The 17,135-nt window shown below is 48.3% G+C and overlaps 1 protein-coding gene across 1 annotated transcript; it reads left to right on the plus strand.

The window, feature by feature from the left end:
- Positions 1 to 2,364: 2,364 nt before the first annotated feature.
- On the plus strand, positions 2,365 to 9,099 carry UCP2 (uncoupling protein 2). The gene is made up of 8 exons (XM_059132943.1): positions 2,365 to 2,520; positions 3,510 to 3,667; positions 5,964 to 6,188; positions 6,361 to 6,571; positions 7,380 to 7,574; positions 7,664 to 7,765; positions 8,103 to 8,283; positions 8,653 to 9,099. Exons 3-8 carry the CDS (start codon positions 6,063 to 6,065, stop codon positions 8,765 to 8,767), a joined length of 930 nt encoding a protein of 309 aa, XP_058988926.1. The 5' UTR covers positions 2,365 to 2,520; positions 3,510 to 3,667; positions 5,964 to 6,062; the 3' UTR covers positions 8,768 to 9,099.
- The last annotated feature ends 8,036 nt before the right edge of the window (positions 9,100 to 17,135 follow it).

Consider the following 17,135-nt stretch of genomic DNA (forward strand, 5'->3'; position numbering starts at 1 on the left):
CTTAACCCACTGAGCCACCCAGACGTTCCTGTATTTAAAATTTTAAAGTTCCAAAACTGTAAATACAGTAAACTGTTTTCTGGTATGATTATCAACATTATAAACTTCGTCAGCTTAATTATTGGCACATATATTTACAACTAAACTGGGATATATATATATATTCAATGAAACAGATGTGAAACAAGTTTTTAAAATGCACTGACCTGTATGTATACATTCTCTAATCTGTCTACAAGATCTCTAACAACTCAGACAATAGGCTTGCTAAAAGTCCAGGGGTACAGTGTCTATAGCATTACTCTAATCTGCCTGGCTCCATCCAAAATAAAAGAGCATTTGGGGGTTCTGTTGTTTATTTTTTTGTTTTCAAACTCTTGTGTTGAGAGAATTTTTTTTAAGATTTATTTTTTAAAAAAGAAAAAGATTATATTTATTGACAGAGATCACAAGTAGGCAGAGAGAGAGAGAGACAGAGAGAGAGAGATTCCCTGCTGAGCAGAGGCTTAACCCACTGAGCCACCCAGGCACCCCTAGAGAATTTAACAGGATTTGTTCTTAAGGGGTCCACGCAGGGTCCTGGAAATCTCTACTTCTCTTTTTAAGTGTTCACCCGTGATCCTTTTAACAGCCCTTGAATTTTGCCAGGAATGATTAAACATTTCATGGGTATGCAGTCTTTGGAACTCAGATTCTTCCATTTGGGCAGTCAGGGTGACACTCTCCTCTTCAGGCCTTTAGATGCATCCTGTTCTGTCTCCTCAAGTTCAGCAGTTTCACCACCAGTCACAGGACATCCTGGGAATCATTTCGTCACAGCAACAGACAGAAGCTTGTGCAAAAGCTAGACCAGCTAGTGGATGGGAGCCTCCACAGGGCCAGAAAAAATTCTCTGGCTTGACTTCTCAGTTTCCACTTTTGTTTTCTGCTTCTGCCAGGACCACGTGCTTGGTGTTTTTCTTTCCTGCTATAATTATACAGGCCCATTCCAGTTATTCTCAGCTGACAATTTCTGCTTGTGGACAATTCAGAAAACAAACGCATGGAACCTGATAAACCAGGGTTTAAGTCGCGGCTCACCACTTCCTAGCTGTGTGACATTAGGTGGCTGATTTAACCCCTTTGGGACTCTTTCCTCATCTGTAAAATTTAGGTTAATATCAGCTTCGCAAGATTATGCTAAGTATTCACACTGAACGTGAACCTGGTAATTGTAGTCAGCAAATGTTCATCTCCCCCCATCCTCCCATTACGCTTTTCCACGCATCTTCAGCAGCAGCCCAAAAGGCACGCACTGAGCCTCTAGTCGCCCCTTGGAATGTTGTGATAATAAAAATATAGAAAATAGCTTCCTGCTCTCGAGAATTTTACAATCTAGTCAGTAAAACCGCTTCCACTACCTCAGTCAATCCCTCAAAACAGTCCTGAGAGGCTGAAAGATGAGAAGAGGAAGGACAGAGAGGCGTACTAGGGCGAAGAGGAGTCCTATCTCCTTCTACTCCCCAAACGCCATATTTGCTCCAGCCACAGTACCCAACTGCTGGTTTTTTACGTGCCTGTCGCCCCGAGAAGACCGCCGGCCCCCTGAAGACGAGCCAGGTTCATCTCATCTAAATCAATTTCTCATCTCGGGGCTGGGCGAGCAGCAGGCCCGGACCCTGTTCCGCCTACGCTCTCGCGCGGCGCCGGCCCGAGCACTCCGCTGCAAGTGGGGGCGGGAGCGTCACGCTCTGCGCCCGCCTCCCACCCAGGTCGGAAAATCCCCCGGGTCCCCAGGGCAAACCAGGGGTGCGGCGGGAGACAGAGGGAAGACCAGCCGCGCCGCGCGGCCGTTGGCGGTTAACCGCCACCGGCCGCTGCAGCCCTGATTGGCTCCTTCCGCGGGCAACGCGGAGGCTTTAACCAATCGCCAGCGGGCGGGAGGCCCCGCCCAGCCAGAGCGGCGGGAGGCGGGCGTCCTGTTTGCCTGGTCGGGGGGTCGCGGACTGGGCGGGTGAAGCAGGGAGTGCTCTCCACCCGACCCTCTGGGGGCGCTGTTAGAAAGAACCCTGGCGGGGTGCCGGGGTAGAGAGGCTTGTGTGACCCTGGACAGGCTCTGTTCCTTTCCAGTCGTCAGCCTTGCCATTCTCAGCAGGAGGTTGGCAGACCGCGGGGGAGGGGGATATGAGGCGGAGCGACGGAGTGACCCTGCGGGCGCACGAATGGGTAAACGCGGGAATCCGCCTGCATGGCAGGAGAGTGGAGGAAGACGCGCAGAGAACCTTGGGCGTGACTGCCCGTGCGGAAAGGCGGGGGCTAGAAGGTCACCTCCCCCGACCCCACCAGAGCCCACAGGCTCCGTCGCGCAGGCCCCGCCCCCCGCAGGCCCCGCCCCCCAGACAGAAACCGCCCAGCGGGCCCGGGGGACCCCCACTGCAAGCTCGCCAGCGGCGCTCTAGGACCGAGTACCATCTGCTCTCCCTCCACGCGCTCGCAGCCAACAAACAGAGCCGCCGGCACTCGTGTTCTCCCTGCTGCCGGGTGAGCCTGGGCCCCGCCCGCCCCAGCCCTGCGCCCGCTACACCTGCGGCAAGCCTGCAACCCGGCGACGCGGATCCGCGCCCTTCCCTCTCTTTAACTTCCCTCCTCTTCTCCCAGCCTATCTTGTATTTTTCTTCTCTCTCCTCTTTTTCCTTATCTCTCTTCTTTCACTCTTTTCCTCTCTCCCTTTTGTTCTTACCGCTCAGGTTCAGTTGCCTGTAATTGAAGCCTCCTCTTCCACTCTCTCCGCTCGTCCTGGATGCCCAGCCCCGGCTTGGGTTGGGGGTCTTCCGCGCGTCCACGATGATCTGAATGGCCTTCCCCTCCCGAGGAAGAGGAGGTTTTGAGTTTTTGAGTAGGGCCTGCCTCCAGCCCTTCTATCCTCCTCACAGTCCGCACCTGGGGCCTAGCGGACTCCCAAGAGAGGCTTTGACCTATCATGACGTTTTTACAATAGTTCCGTTCGTCAGAGTCGGCTGTGTCGGGGAGTGCTTCTACAGAGTGCCACTAAAGCAGAAATCTCGAAGGCAGTAAATGCGTGATACCAAGCCGACTGGGGAGGGGGTACTCCTGGGTTCATCCCCCCCCCCACACACACACAGTTTGTGCACTTAATTAGTCCCCGGCTGCCGTGGATGAAATGGACCCTGTTCCCTTTCTCCTCCCCACCTCCCAGCTTAAGGACTGTGGGTTTTTGTGCCTCTAGCAGGTGGCTCTTTCCTTGCTGGAGTGTGATCCTTTAAGAAAGATTTCCCTTTCTAAACCATCCTCTTGGGGCGCCTGGGTGGCTCAGGCGGTTGAGCCTTGGACTGTGGGCTTCCGCACAGGTCAGGATCCCGGGGTGTGGGTTCCAGCTGGTATGGAGCTCTGTGCTCAGCAGGGAGCGGGCTTGAGGTTTTCTCCCTCCCTCTGCCCCTCCCCCCAGGCATATGATCTCTCTCTCTCTCTCTCTAAAATAAATAAACTCTCTTCTTTGCCCTCATCCACAGGACACATAGTATGTCTATTAGGTGTTTCGTCTCCCAGCCATTTTCTATGGAAAACCAAGGGGATCGGGCCATGATAGCTACTGGCAGCTTTGAAGAATGGGATGCCTTTAGAGAAGCCTGATCTTCAGAGGCCTCAGCGTGAGACCATACAAATCCGGGTAAGAGTCCAGTCTGAGGCAGGAGTCCCCTGCTGCCTACAGCAGCAGCCTTTTGGCCTGGGGCCAGGCGTCTGTAGAATATTAGCAAAAATACCCCCCCCCCCAAGTGAAGTTGCTCTTCAGAGTTCTCAAAGCACTTTCATATATTCCTGGTCTCATTCTGTCCTTTAAGCTGACCTTGACAAGCCAGGGATGGTGGTCCCCCATATTTACAAAGGAAGAAATTGAAGCCTAGATGGGATAGTGATTAGCCCTTGGTCATCCTGGAAGTCTGCAGCAGAGCTAGGATAGACTCTTTCCAGGCTTGAGTATTACACTTCTTAGTAGGGTCTTTACCACCAATGACCCCATACTCATGCCTCTGAAGGACCTGGGCAAACCCACAGCAACATTTGAAATGGCAAGTGAGCCTCTGTGCACCTATCTTGGAGGTGGACGGGGGCTGGGTCTTGTTCTTCTCTGGCCTTCACAGCACTGCAGCCTAGGTCAGGGTCAGGATACAATTGACCCCAGAGAAGGGATATGGTTTGCCTGAACCTTCTCAGAACTGTCAGATTGGCATGAGAGAACTTGGGTGTTAGACTTCCTTGCAAAAGCCCTACCTATGCCGGGGCTGAGAAAACAGTGGGAGAGAAATGTTCTGGACACCAGTGCAAAGCAAATTGCATAAGCTTTGGAGCCTTTACACGTGGCTCTGGCTAAGCTCCCTCCTCTGACATGGAAGTAAGGCAGCCACCTCACAGGGCTGCTCTGAGGAGTGAGCTAACAGTGCTCCCCCTGGGGGGGTGGGGAAGGTATGGAACACGTCCTGGGGGATAGTTAGGTCAGACAGGGAACCTGGGGCATCTGAAGCACCTTCATCAACCCGTTCTGCCGTATGACTCCCAATCTTCACTGAGCCTCATGTGGCCAGGTTTCAGGAAAACTCAAATAAGACCAGGTCTGGCCTGTAGGAGCTCTGAGTACAGCTGAGTGGTGAGGAGCCTCTGGATTTCACTGTTTGCCCCTGGAGTGAGCAGCCCAGGAGGAAGCAGCTGTTTGCTTCCATGGGTCTTTGTGTACTCAACGGACTCCAACCACATCCTCCTCTTGCTGGCCAGCATTTTGCTCATGGCCCCAGTGACAAGGGTGGCTAATCAGGCTGGGCTCAGAGCAGCTGCTCCTGAAGTCAGAGAAGTGAGCTCAGCGAAGAGAGAAGCAGGTCACCCTCCCCCACTGGGCCACTGGGCTCACTTCCTCCCCAGCCCGTGGGGGCAGCAGAGAAGGGTGTTGTTCCAACTTTGAGAACAAAATGGAGTGTTTGGTTTCCTGTTTCACTCTTGAGAGCTCTGACCTGCACCTCCCCAAGCCTGCCCTTCCTGTGAAGATGGTGGATCCCCTGTGTTGAAGGAGAGGAAACTGGCCAGAGAAGGAGCCAGTTTTCCTGGCATCACACAGTAGTCCAGGGGGAGAGAGTCCAGGGCCTGTGTACCTGCTCTCACCCCTGAGAGTTGCCCAGGATCCTTCAAGGCCCAGCTAAATATCACCTTTTCTGATCACACACTCTTCCTTTCTTCTCTCCTGATGGAGTTAGTTGTTCCCTCCCCATTTTGAGAGTATGTCCTGCAGGCCCCAAATGCAGCTTGAATTACCTGCCCATCCCCTATGCCAGACAGTAAGGGCCCTCTGGGGTGACCTTGTCTCCTGCCTCTCAGTAAATCAACACCCAGCAAAGCAGTCTTGAAGGAATGACTCTAGAGAGCCCCAGTGTGCAGGCTTGGGAAGAGAATGAGAATAGTGGGCTTGGAAAGGGTTGAACTGGCCTTGCCATTCTTTTTTTTTTTTTTTTTTTTTTTTTTTTTTTCCCCTAGACTTAGGCAATTTCAGACCTGTAGGAACCTCTCCTGCTTAAGAAATCCAGGGCATAAGCCTGTGAGTTTGTGCCTGTCAGGTCTTGGTCTGACCGCAACATTTTCCCCACTTCTGCCTGTCTTCCGGACCTGCGGAAGCAGGAATGTGGGCATCAGCAGTGAGCTCTCTGCACCCAGCAGACAGAAAGCTGGGGCATTGACTCAGAGGCACTGACTTATCCCACTAAGATAGCCAGGAGCTGGACTCTCCCTGTAAGTCCGGGAAAAGGAGAGGCCGCTTCACAAGATGTGTTCTCCCCAAGCAGGAATTGCTTCTCCAGAGCTCACGAGGTTGCTCTGGTTCTTGCTTAGGGACGTGATACTGTCAGGGAAGGTAGGGGTGGCGTGGTGAGCAGGGAAGGACTGGGCATACTGCTGCTAATGGGACTTCTTTCTCCTTGGCTTAGATTCCGGCAGAGTTCCTCTGTCTCGTCTTGTTGCTGCCTGAAAGTGTTCCATTCACCACTCTTTTTCCATCTCCTGGGAGGTAGCGGGATATCAGCATTATGGTTGGGTTCAAGGCTACAGATGTACCCCCTACTGCCACGGTGAAGTTCCTGGGGGCTGGCACAGCTGCGTGCATTGCAGATCTCATCACCTTTCCTCTGGACACGGCGAAAGTCCGGCTGCAGGTGAGGGGATGAAGCCTGGGGTTCTTGATATTGTCTGGTCTGCTCTGCCCCAAAATACAGACTACTTAAGGGCCAGGGACATGTTTAGAACTGTAAACTTTGGAACATAGGGATGGCAGGAGATGGAGAGTGCAACCTGCCTTATCCATAACCACCCACCTTGACCTTGCAGATCCAAGGAGAGAGGCAGGGGCCAGTGCGGGCTGCGGCCAGCACCCAGTACCGCGGCGTGCTGGGCACCATTCTGACCATGGTGCGCACCGAGGGCCCCCGCAGCCTCTACAGTGGGCTGGTCGCCGGCCTGCAGCGCCAAATGAGCTTTGCCTCCGTCCGCATCGGCCTCTACGACTCTGTCAAGCAGTTCTACACCAAGGGTTCTGAGCGTGAGTGTGGGACTGGGCCATAGGCCCCTTGGCCTTTTCTTCATTGTGATGATTGATCAAATCATCCCTGATTGATGATTTGCTGCATAGCCCCTTTAGGCTTCCAGATCCTTAGGCTAGTCAGAGGAACGGAGAACTGGAAGGGACCTTGATTCCTAATGATTCCTGAACACCTGGGCTGTGCTAAGCTCTGCAGGGCATTGTCCCAGGACAATCCTCACAACTGCTCTGAGAGTAGATGGCATCATCTCCAGATGAAAAGACTTGAGTCTTCTTGGTGGAAAGGACTTGGCCAAGAGCACACAATGGGGAACCAGAAAAACACAGCTAGGACTTTTGCCTCCAAGACCACTCTTCCATTTCATCTCCTCAGCATGCCTTGCCCACCCTCCATTTTACACATGTGGAAACTGAGAACCCAGATCAAAAGGTTGGCTTTTCCCAAGATTACAGGAGAGAGAGAAATAAATCTGGCATGCGATCCCAAGTCTTAACAGGTCCCAGGCCTTGAGAAGGCCACTTCTCTCTGAGCTTTGGTTTTCACATTTGTCAAATGGAAAGGACTGTGATTTCTCAGGGCATGTAACCTCTTGAGCTAAGTCTCACTTTGTCCTGCTCCTTGCTGTGACCCTGTGCATAGCAAGTAATAGACCTTCACAGTGTTACTTTTCTTTGATGCAGAGAGTTTTTCGAGCAAGAGCTTATCTGAATCCTATTCCCAAAAGGCCAGAGATGAGATGCTTTTGGTGAGGAGAGGTGGAAAGTGAGTCCAACCCCCCAGGCACTGACCCCCACGGTTTTCCCACAGATGCCAGCATCGGGAGCCGCCTCCTGGCAGGCAGCACCACAGGTGCCTTGGCTGTGGCTGTGGCCCAGCCCACAGATGTAGTAAAGGTACGGTTCCAGGCTCAAGCCCAGGCTGGAAGTGGCCGGAGATACCAAAGCACTGTTGATGCCTACAAGACCATCGCCCGAGAGGAAGGGTTCCGAGGACTCTGGAAAGGTTTGTGTCTGTGTATCAGGTGTTTCTTCTCCCACATCCTCCTTCTCCCCTAGTCTCTGGTTCCACATTGGTACTCTTTCCTCCTGTAGGAACCTCTCCCAATGTTGCTCGTAATGCCATTGTCAACTGTGCTGAGCTGGTGACCTATGATCTCATCAAGGATGCCCTCCTGAAGGCCAACCTCATGACAGGTGAGTTAGAGTAATTGGTGCTGGGTCTCGTCTTTCCTACCATCTGGGAGCAGATGCGGGAGTCTGGTTGCCTGAGGACTGACTACATCTTTTCATCCTGCTTCCCCTATGCTTGTGGAATGAGTTTAGATTTACCATATTGAAGCCTGCTAGGATGTAGCTCCCACTTTGCACACTGAGGCACTGAGGCAAAAGGAGTCTTAGGTCATCAGGAGAAGTCCCAGCTGGAGTGTCTCTCTCTAAAACCATCAGACCCCTAAGCTATTTTAATAATCCCTTTCCTTCTGGAATGATGGGGTGAGGAGTCCTGACTGCCTCTCCCGCTCCTCCTTGGCAGATGACCTCCCTTGCCACTTCACTTCCGCCTTCGGGGCGGGCTTCTGCACCACTGTCATCGCCTCCCCTGTCGATGTGGTCAAGACAAGATACATGAACTCTGCCCTGGGCCAGTACAGCAGCGCTGGCCACTGTGCCCTCACCATGCTCCAGAAGGAGGGTCCTCGAGCCTTCTACAAAGGGTGAGCCTTTGATCCGTCCCATCCAATTTGAAGCCCCCTGGCTGCCCATACCTACACACAGATAGGAGAGAACTACCTGCAACCAGGTGTCAAGCTATTCTGATCCTGGTCCTGGTATTTCACCAGCATTTTCTCATGCTCTTAACTACTTCCAGAGTTGTCATCCCTACTTTGTCGGTACTAAAATGGAGACTCCCGGGGGATTCTTGGCTGACAGCCACACAACTGTGGGCCTGTGTTCCCTGAGTGCTCAGCCTCCTTGGGGGCAGAGCAGCTGGGTTGGATTGGATACCATGGGTGAGTGGGAGGTGGGAGTGCCCTCAGGAGTCACCAGATTACCCTCTGTGACCTGTGTTTTCTCTCTTCTAGGTTCATGCCCTCCTTTCTCCGTTTGGGTTCCTGGAACGTGGTGATGTTTGTCACCTATGAGCAGCTCAAACGGGCCCTCATGGCTACCCGAACTTCCCGCGAGGCTCCCTTTTGAGCGTCTCCTGCTGCTGAGCCCACCACCTCTAGCTTTGGCTTTGGCTCAGCTCTATCCAGGCCGTGCTTCCCTTCCCTCTCTCCTCACCCCTTCCTTCTACTCCCTTTCCCACCACCTCCCTTTCCTCTCCCCACATTCTCACCCTTCTTCCCTACCTCATCTCCCCATCGCCTCTCAGTCCCAATAGAGTTGACCCCAGCTAACACTGTAAGAGGACTGGCATCAGCCAGGATCCCAAGCCTTCAGTTGCTTGAAAAGTTAAGCCCAGCTCTTTGTTCTGCCCCCAAGCCCAGCCCAGTCAGCATGTCACCCATAAAACAGGTTCAACCTTGGTGTCTCTTCCCTCTCTCATAGCTCTTAGCAGAGGTTTTGGTCCAGTGGGCCCTTTTGGCACCTAACTTAGAAAGGTATGACCCACCTTCTGCTGCCAGCATCCAATCTGGGGCCCATAGAGGTCATCCTGTCCATTTCTCTTCCCAGACCGGGCCCAGGGCTTAGATGGCAAGTGAAGGAGCAGCCGGGGCAGCAGTAGCTTCACTTGCACCAGGTCACATCACCCATGCCTGGTACTCTAGCACCTGCCTTTCTAAACCCTCTAGCTGGCCCCTGTTTATCTGCAAAGTCGGTGTGTTCCAGTCTACCCTACATTGCCTCTGCTTCTTGGAAGATTTAGAGAACTTGGGAACCTTAGATGCTATGAACTTAGTTTATTCCATTCTACAAATGAGAAACCTTCTCAAAGTCCCAGACCTAGTGAGGCAAAGCCAGGCCACTTCTTGTCCTCCAGTCATGCCCTTAGTGGGTGGTACTCCTGCACTGGTGGGACATGCTGCAAGGCAAACAGGTGGCCTCAACCTGAGGATACTTTCATTTGGAGTCTCAGCCTCTCCCTGGGCTCAAGATCCCAAGGAGGCAGTGCCAAGACAGGACTTAGGCTGCACACGGTGTCAACCTCCCTGTCCCTAGCACCTGTCCTCAGACAGGAAAGCAGATTTTATATCTGTTTCAAGGGGTTGGGTACTCTGAAGTCCCGGGATGCTGAGGCATCTCGTGCAGAGGTAGGCCCATTTTATAGCTGCTGGAAGAAGATGAAGGTTGAGACCAGTCATGCAAGCAAGGACATATAGGAAGTCAGCAACTGAACGGGGGCCAGTCAGACTCCTCTCTCCCCTTGTGGACTCCTCACGCAGGGACCAGTGCTAGAGTCCTTTGGAAAGGGTTGGGCAGCTGTAGAGCCAGGCTCAGAGAATATGACTCCCCTCTTCCAGCTGCCTAAAGCAGCTAATACTACTGCTCTTTCCCCGCTGGTCAGAGCTGGAGGCTCAGCCCTTCAGTGCTTTGGCAAGGGGTCCAGGATATTAGACTGGTTCTTGGAGACAGAAGGAGGGCCCAGGATTCCTCACCTACTTCCTAGCATCTGACAAATTGAGCTGGGGTCTCAGTCCCTGAGAGAGACAGGGTTGGGTGCCATGAACAGAGCCAAAGTGAAGGTGGTAAGCAGCCCAGTGGGGCTATTGTCTGCTGGGCTGTGGGGAATCAGCATAAATGGAGGACTAACCCTCCTGCACCCTAATTCTCATGTTAGTTCTGGGAGGCAGGACTCCCTGTTAACGCACCAGAGGAAAGGGTCAATTTGTTGCCCTAGGCATGTCAGCTGATACCACTCACCAGCCTTATGTCCCAGATACTAGGATGGACACAAGGCCACCGGGCTCCATCATGGTTCTGGGCATGATCCTGGGACAGTGAGGAGCTTGGGGAGGTGGCAGAAACCACTGGGCAGCATATCTGTAAGCCTCAGTAATTCAGTAACCAGTCCTCACGGCCTATAAAATGAATATATGCCAAGCCAGCCTGCTTTGCCTACCATAGGAGGTAGCACCGAAGATCACGGAGGTAATAGAAATCTCATAAAGGTCTTCCATCAGGCCTAAAAGCACACTTCCTTCAGAGCCTCACCATGAAAAGGCTAGAGGCAGGCTTTGCTGCTGGCCTAGAGGAGACAACACGGGCACCACACTCCCTCATCCACTTGCTCACTGTCCGCAGAGGGCAGCTGGCACCACCCCTCCACCAGCCGTGCCTCAGGGCAGAGTCCACTTCATCTTGTTTCCATAAGGCCCACAAGACCAGGATTGTAATCTTTGCTGTAAGAAACAGGCTCAGAGAAGCGAAGTGATTGGCCCCTGGCATATGCCTGAGGTGTAGCTGATTCCAAGGCCCACATTCCTTAAGGACGGCAGAGGTGCTCCCTAGAACCCTGGTCCAGATTCCACATCTCAAGGGCAGCTCCTGCTGCATTCTCCCTGGTGGTTTTTTATTTTTATTTTTTAAAGATTTATTTATTTGACAGAGACCAAGCAGGCAGAGAGAGAGAGAGAGGAGGAAGCAGGCTCCCTGCCAAGCAGAGAGCCCAATGCAGGACTCAATCCCAGAACCCTGAGATCATGACCTGAGCCGAAGGCAGAGGCTTAACCCACTGAGGCACCCGGGCACCCTCCCTGATGGTTTTTTAAATGTCTGACTGGTGCTACTGAAACCACATTTAAGAAAAAACCTAAAGCTTGGATGTGCTTTGAATGGGGGAATTTGATATCGACAGCATGGGGGCCTTTTCTGGTACCTCTGACATCCCTCCATAAAAGTGGCCAGTTACTCTCAGAAGCTTGGATGTATCCTAGCCCAAACCCAGACTCAAAAGACAGAAGAGTTGCATGCCACACTTGCTGATGGATGGTAGGCAGTTTGGGGAGGTAGGTGTGCTCTATATGGGCCCAGCTGGGCCTGGTGGCCATAGCAGCAGCAATCCTGGAACCCTGATTCCTAAGCAGTGAGTTCAAATACATTCACCAATGACTCAGTCCTCAAGCAGCCTGCAGGGGAGTTATGAGTAGTAACATCCAGGAAGTCTGTGGCAGGGCCGGGAGTGAAATCCAGTTTGCCTGTCCCCCTCTGCACCCTACCTAGAGGCAGCCCAGGACCCACTAAGTAGATGGAATTGAGGCTGGTGAGGAAGAATCAAAGCCATTTCCAGCCCTGTGTCAGTGTTGCCTCTAGGCAGGATGAGTCTGGGAGTAGCCTTCAAAGTTCTGATGACATCTTTGTCCCATGTAACCTTGACAAGTGTTTTCTTTGTGCTTCCTGTCCACAGTGTGACCATATAACACTCTAGAGAGTGTTATATTGGTAAAGATTTTGTGTCATGAGAAATCAGAGCAGAGTAGGGACACAGAGGCCACACAGCTCTGCCCCACTCTATCAAGGTAACAGCATACAGGCTCCGAGCCCTCAGGAACCTACCTGGTCATGGAAAACCAGGACAAGGAGGCAGTACTGACTGCCAGGGACCTAATCTGTATGAACATAAGTTGGAACTAGAGTTGAGAATAACAATTATAAAGATACTGGGCTAGGGAAAAAAGCAGAGAAGACACTAGAGAATCCATTCCTGGAGAAATAAAAAAGCTAAAATCTAAAGTTAAAATCAAAAAGGCTATTAATGAGATGTAATAAAAATGGAGGCTCCAACTGCTAGGATAGATGAGGCAGAAGAGAGAATCAGTGATATAGAAGATAAAATGATGGAAAATAAAGAAGCTGAGAAAGATAAGAGATAAAAAAAGATAATCATGAGGGGGAGAATTCAAGAGATAAGTGATAACATAAAGCAAAACAATATTAAGGTAATTGGGATCCCAAAAGAAGGGCGAGCAGAAGGTATATTGGAGCAGAGAACTTCCCTAATAAGGGGAATGAAATGCATTCAAGTCCAGGAGTCACAGAGAATACCCCTCAAAATCAATAAAAACCGGTCAACATCCTGACAAATGACAGTGAAACCTGCAAATCTCAGAGACAGAGAAAATCCTGAAAGCAAGTCACGACAAGAGGTGTATAACCTACAAGGGTAGAAACAGACTGGCAGCAGACCTATCCACAGAGACCTGGCAAACCAGAAAGGACTGGCATGATATATTCAGGGCATTAAACAAGAAAAATATGCAGCCAAGAATACTTTTACAGCTAGCATATCATTCAAAATAGAAGGAATGATAAAAAGTTTGCTAAAAGGAATGATAAAAGAATTTGCTAAACCACCCCTACAAGAAATATTAAAAGGGATCCTTTAAGCGAAGAGAGAGCCCAAAAGTAACATAGAACAGGAAGGAACAGCGACAATATACAGAAACAGTGACTTTACAGGTACTTTACAATGGTACTAAATTCATATCTTTCAATGTTTACTCTGAATATAAATGAGCTAAATGCCCTAATCAAAAGACATAGGGTATCAGATTGGATAAAAATGCAAAACCCATTGATATACCCATTGATATCTGCCAGATACTCATTTTAGACCCAAGGACACCTCCAGATTGAAAGCGAGGGGGTGGAAAACCAATTATTGTTTTAATGGATATCAAAAGGAAGCTGGGGTGGCAATCCTTATATCAAATTAGATTTTTTTATTTTTTTAGATTTTATTTATTTGATAGACAGTATGGGAGGGAATACAAGCAGGGGGAATGGGAGAGGGAGAAGCAAGCTTTCCACTGAGCGGGGGAGCCCAAGGTGGGGCTCAATCCCAGGACCCTGGGATCATGACCTGAACTGAAGGCAGGCGCTTAACAACTGAGCCACCCAGGTGCCCCAGACAGATTTTATTATTTTTTTTTAAATTTGTAAATTTTATTGTGCAGAATAATTGGAATCTTCCAGGGTTATAGGTACTAGGATCTTAAGAAAACAAATTAGATTTTAAACCAAAGACTGTAGTAAGATATGAGGAAGGACACTATATCATAATTAGAGGGTCTATCCAACAAGAAGATCTAACAATTGTAAATATTTATGCCCCAAATATGGGAGCAGCCAATTACATAAACCAATTAATAATAAAATGAAAAAACACATTGATAATAACACAATAATAGTAAGGGACCTTAACACCCCACTCAATGCAGTGGACAGATCATCTAAGCAGAAGATCAACAAGGAAATAAGGGCTTTGGATGAAATACTGGATGGGATGGACATCACAGATATACTGAAGGCATTCCATCCTAAAGCAACAGAATACACATTCTTCTTTAGTGTATGGAACATTCTCCAGAATAGATCACATATAGGTTCACAAGTCAGCTCTCAACTGGTACCAAAAGATTGGGATTATTCCCTGCATATTTTTGGCCTACAATGCTTTGAAACTGCAGCTCAATCACAAGAGAAAATTTGGAAAGAATTGAAATACACGGAGGCTAAAGGGCATCTTACTAAAGAATGAATGGTTCAACCAGGAAATTAAAGAATTTTATTTATTTATTTATTTATTTATTTATTTATTTATTTGACAGGCAGAGATCACAAGTAGGCAGGGAGGCAGGCAGAGAGAGAGAGAAGGAAGCAGGCTCCCCAATGAGCAGAGAGCCTGACGTGGGGCTCAATCCCAGGACCCTGGGATCATGACCCGAGCCGAAGGCAGAGGCTTTAACCCACTGAGCCACCCAGGCGCCCCAGGAAATTAAAGAATTTTAAAACTTCATGGAAACAAATAAAAATACAACTGTTCAAAATCTTTGTGATTCAGCAAAGGTAATATACCTTTCTCTAGAAACAAGAAAGGTCTAAATTACACAACCTAACCTTACACCTAAAGGAGCTGGAGAAAGTACAGCAAGCAAAGCCTAAACACAAAAGAGAAGAGATTTAATAAAGAGTAAAGCAGAAATCAATGAAATAGAAACCAAAAGAAAAGTAGAAAAGATCAACGAAACTAGGAGCTGTTTTTTTAAAAGAAGAAGATTGATAAATCCCTGGGCAGACTTCTCAAAAAGAAAAGAGACAGGGTCCAAATAAATAAAATCATGAATGAAAGAGGAAAAGTCACAACAAACCCTGAAAAAATACAATTACAAAAACATATTATGAGCAAGTATATGCCAACAAATCTGGAAGAAATGGATGCATTCCTAGAGAAGTATAAACTAGCAAAACTGAAACAGGAAGAAAAAGAAAACCTGAACACACCCATAACCAGCAAGGAAACAGAAGCAGATGTCAAAAATCTACCCACAGACAGAAGTCTAGGGCCAGATGGCTTCCCAAGGGAATTCTACCAAACATTTAAAGAAGAATTAATACCTATTCTTCTGAAGCTATTTCAAAGAATAGAAATAGAAGGAAAACTTCCAAACTCTATGAGGCCAGCATTACTTTGATCCCAAAACCAGACAAAGACCCCATCAAAAAGGAGATTTACAGACAAATATACCTGATGAACACAGATGCAAAAATTCTCACCAAGATACTAGCCAGTAGAATCCAACAGTACATTAAAAGGATTATTCACCACAAACAAGTGGAATTTATTCCTGGACTGCAACCATAGTTCAATATCTGCAAATTAATCAATGTGATACACTACCTAAAGAAAGGACAGGAACTGTATGATCCTCTCAATAGATGCAGAAAAAGCACTGACAAAGTACCAGCATTCTTTCTTGATTAAAATCTTCACGCTGTAAGGATAGAGGGAACACGCCTCAATATCATAAAGACTATGTATGAGAAGCCCACAGCAAATAGCATTTTTTAAAAAAAGATTTTATTTTTTTTATTTTTTTTTAAGATTTTATTTATTTATCAGAGAGAGAGAGAGGGAGAGCGAGCGAGCACAGGCAGACAGAATGGCAGGCAGAGGCAGAGGGAGAAGCAGGCTCCCCGCTGAGCAAGGAGCCCAACGTGGGACTCGATCCCAGGACGTTGGGATCATGACCTGAACTGAAGGCAGCTGCTTAACCAACTGAGCCACCCAGGCATCCCTAAAAAAAAAAGATTTTATTTATTTATTTGAAGACAGAGATCACAAGTAGGCACAGAGGCAGGGGAGAGGGTGGGTCCAGGTTCCCTACTGAGCAGAGACCCTGATGCAGGGCTTGATCCCAGGACCCTGAGATCATGACCTGAGTTGAAGGCAGAGGCTTAACCCACTGAGCCATGAGGCACCCCACAAATATAATTCTTAACTGGGAAAAACTGAGAGAACTAAACTCAAGAATACAGCAGGGATATCCACTGTCACCACTGCTGCTCAACATAGTAACTTGCCTCAGCATTCAGACAACAAAAAGAAATAAAAGTCATTCAAATCAGTAAGAAGAGGTCAAACTCTCACTCTTTGCAGATGACATAATAGTCTATGGGGAAAACCCAAAAGACTCCAACCCAAAATTGCTAGAACTCATACAGGAATTCATCAAAGTGGAGGGATACAAAATCAATGCACATAAATTAGTTGTATTTCTATACACAAACAATGAGACAGAAGAAAGAGAAATTAAGGAGCCGATCCCATTTACAATTGCACCCAAAACTATAAGACACCTAGGAAAAAACTTAACCAAAGAGACAAAGGATCTGTACTCAGAAAACTATTGAGCACTCATGAAAGAAATTGAGGAAGACACAAAGAAATGGAAAAACATTCCATGCTCATGGTTTGGAAGAACAAATATTGTGAAAATGTCTATGCTACCTATACATTCAATGCAGTATACATTCAATACGTATATACATTCAATGCAATCCCTATCAAAATACCATCAATGTTTTTCACAGAACTGGAACAAATAATTCTAAAATTCATATGGAACCAGAAAAGAGCCTGAATAGCCAAACAAATGTTGAAAAATAAAACCAAAGCTGGTGGCATCACAATTCCAAACTTCAAGCTCTATTACAAAGCTGTAATCATCAAGACAGCATGGTCCTGGCACGAAAGCAGACACACAGATCAAGGGAACAGAATAGAGAGCCCAGAAATGGATCCTCAACTCATGGTCAACTAATCTTCGACAAAGCAGGAAAGAATATCCAATGGAAAAAGGATAGTACCTTCAACAAATGGTGCTGGGAAAATTGGACAGCCACATGCAGAAGAATGAAACTGGACCATTTCATTACACCATACACAAAAATAAAATCAAAATGGATAAAAGACCTCAATGTGAGACATAAATCCAATAAAATCCTGGAGAACATATGCAGCAACATCTGTGACCTCGGCCATAGTGACTTCTTGCTAGACATGTCTCCAAAGGCAAGGGAAACAAAGGCAAAAATGAACTATTGGGACTTCATTAAGAGAAAAAGCTTTTGCACAACAAAGAAAAGAGTCAACAAAACCAAAAGACAGCCAACAAAATGGGAGAAGATATTTGCAAATGTCTTATCAGATAAAGGGCTAGTATCCAAAATCTATAAAGAATTTATCAAACTCAACACCCAAAGAACAAATAATCCAATCAAGAAATGGGCAGAAGACATGAACAGACACTTCGCCACAGAAGACATCCAAATGACAAACAGA

The sequence above is a fragment of the Mustela lutreola genome, chromosome 1 (assembly GCF_030435805.1).
Source record: "Mustela lutreola isolate mMusLut2 chromosome 1, mMusLut2.pri, whole genome shotgun sequence".
Classification (NCBI taxonomy): domain Eukaryota; kingdom Metazoa; phylum Chordata; class Mammalia; order Carnivora; family Mustelidae; genus Mustela; species Mustela lutreola.

What these genes read in the sequence shown, in the direction of transcription:
- UCP2 (XM_059132943.1), top strand. Translation starts at nt 6,063, where the DNA reads ATGGTTGGGTTCAAGGCTACAGATGTACCCCCTACTGCCACGGTGAAG. An exon ending in CTACACCAAGGGTTCTGAGC is followed by an intron (nt 6,572 to 7,379) that starts GTGAGTGTGGGA and finishes GTTTTCCCACAG; the next exon opens with ATGCCAGCATCGGGAGCCGC. An exon ending in GTTCCGAGGACTCTGGAAAG is followed by an intron (nt 7,575 to 7,663) that starts GTTTGTGTCTGT and finishes TTCCTCCTGTAG; the next exon opens with GAACCTCTCCCAATGTTGCT.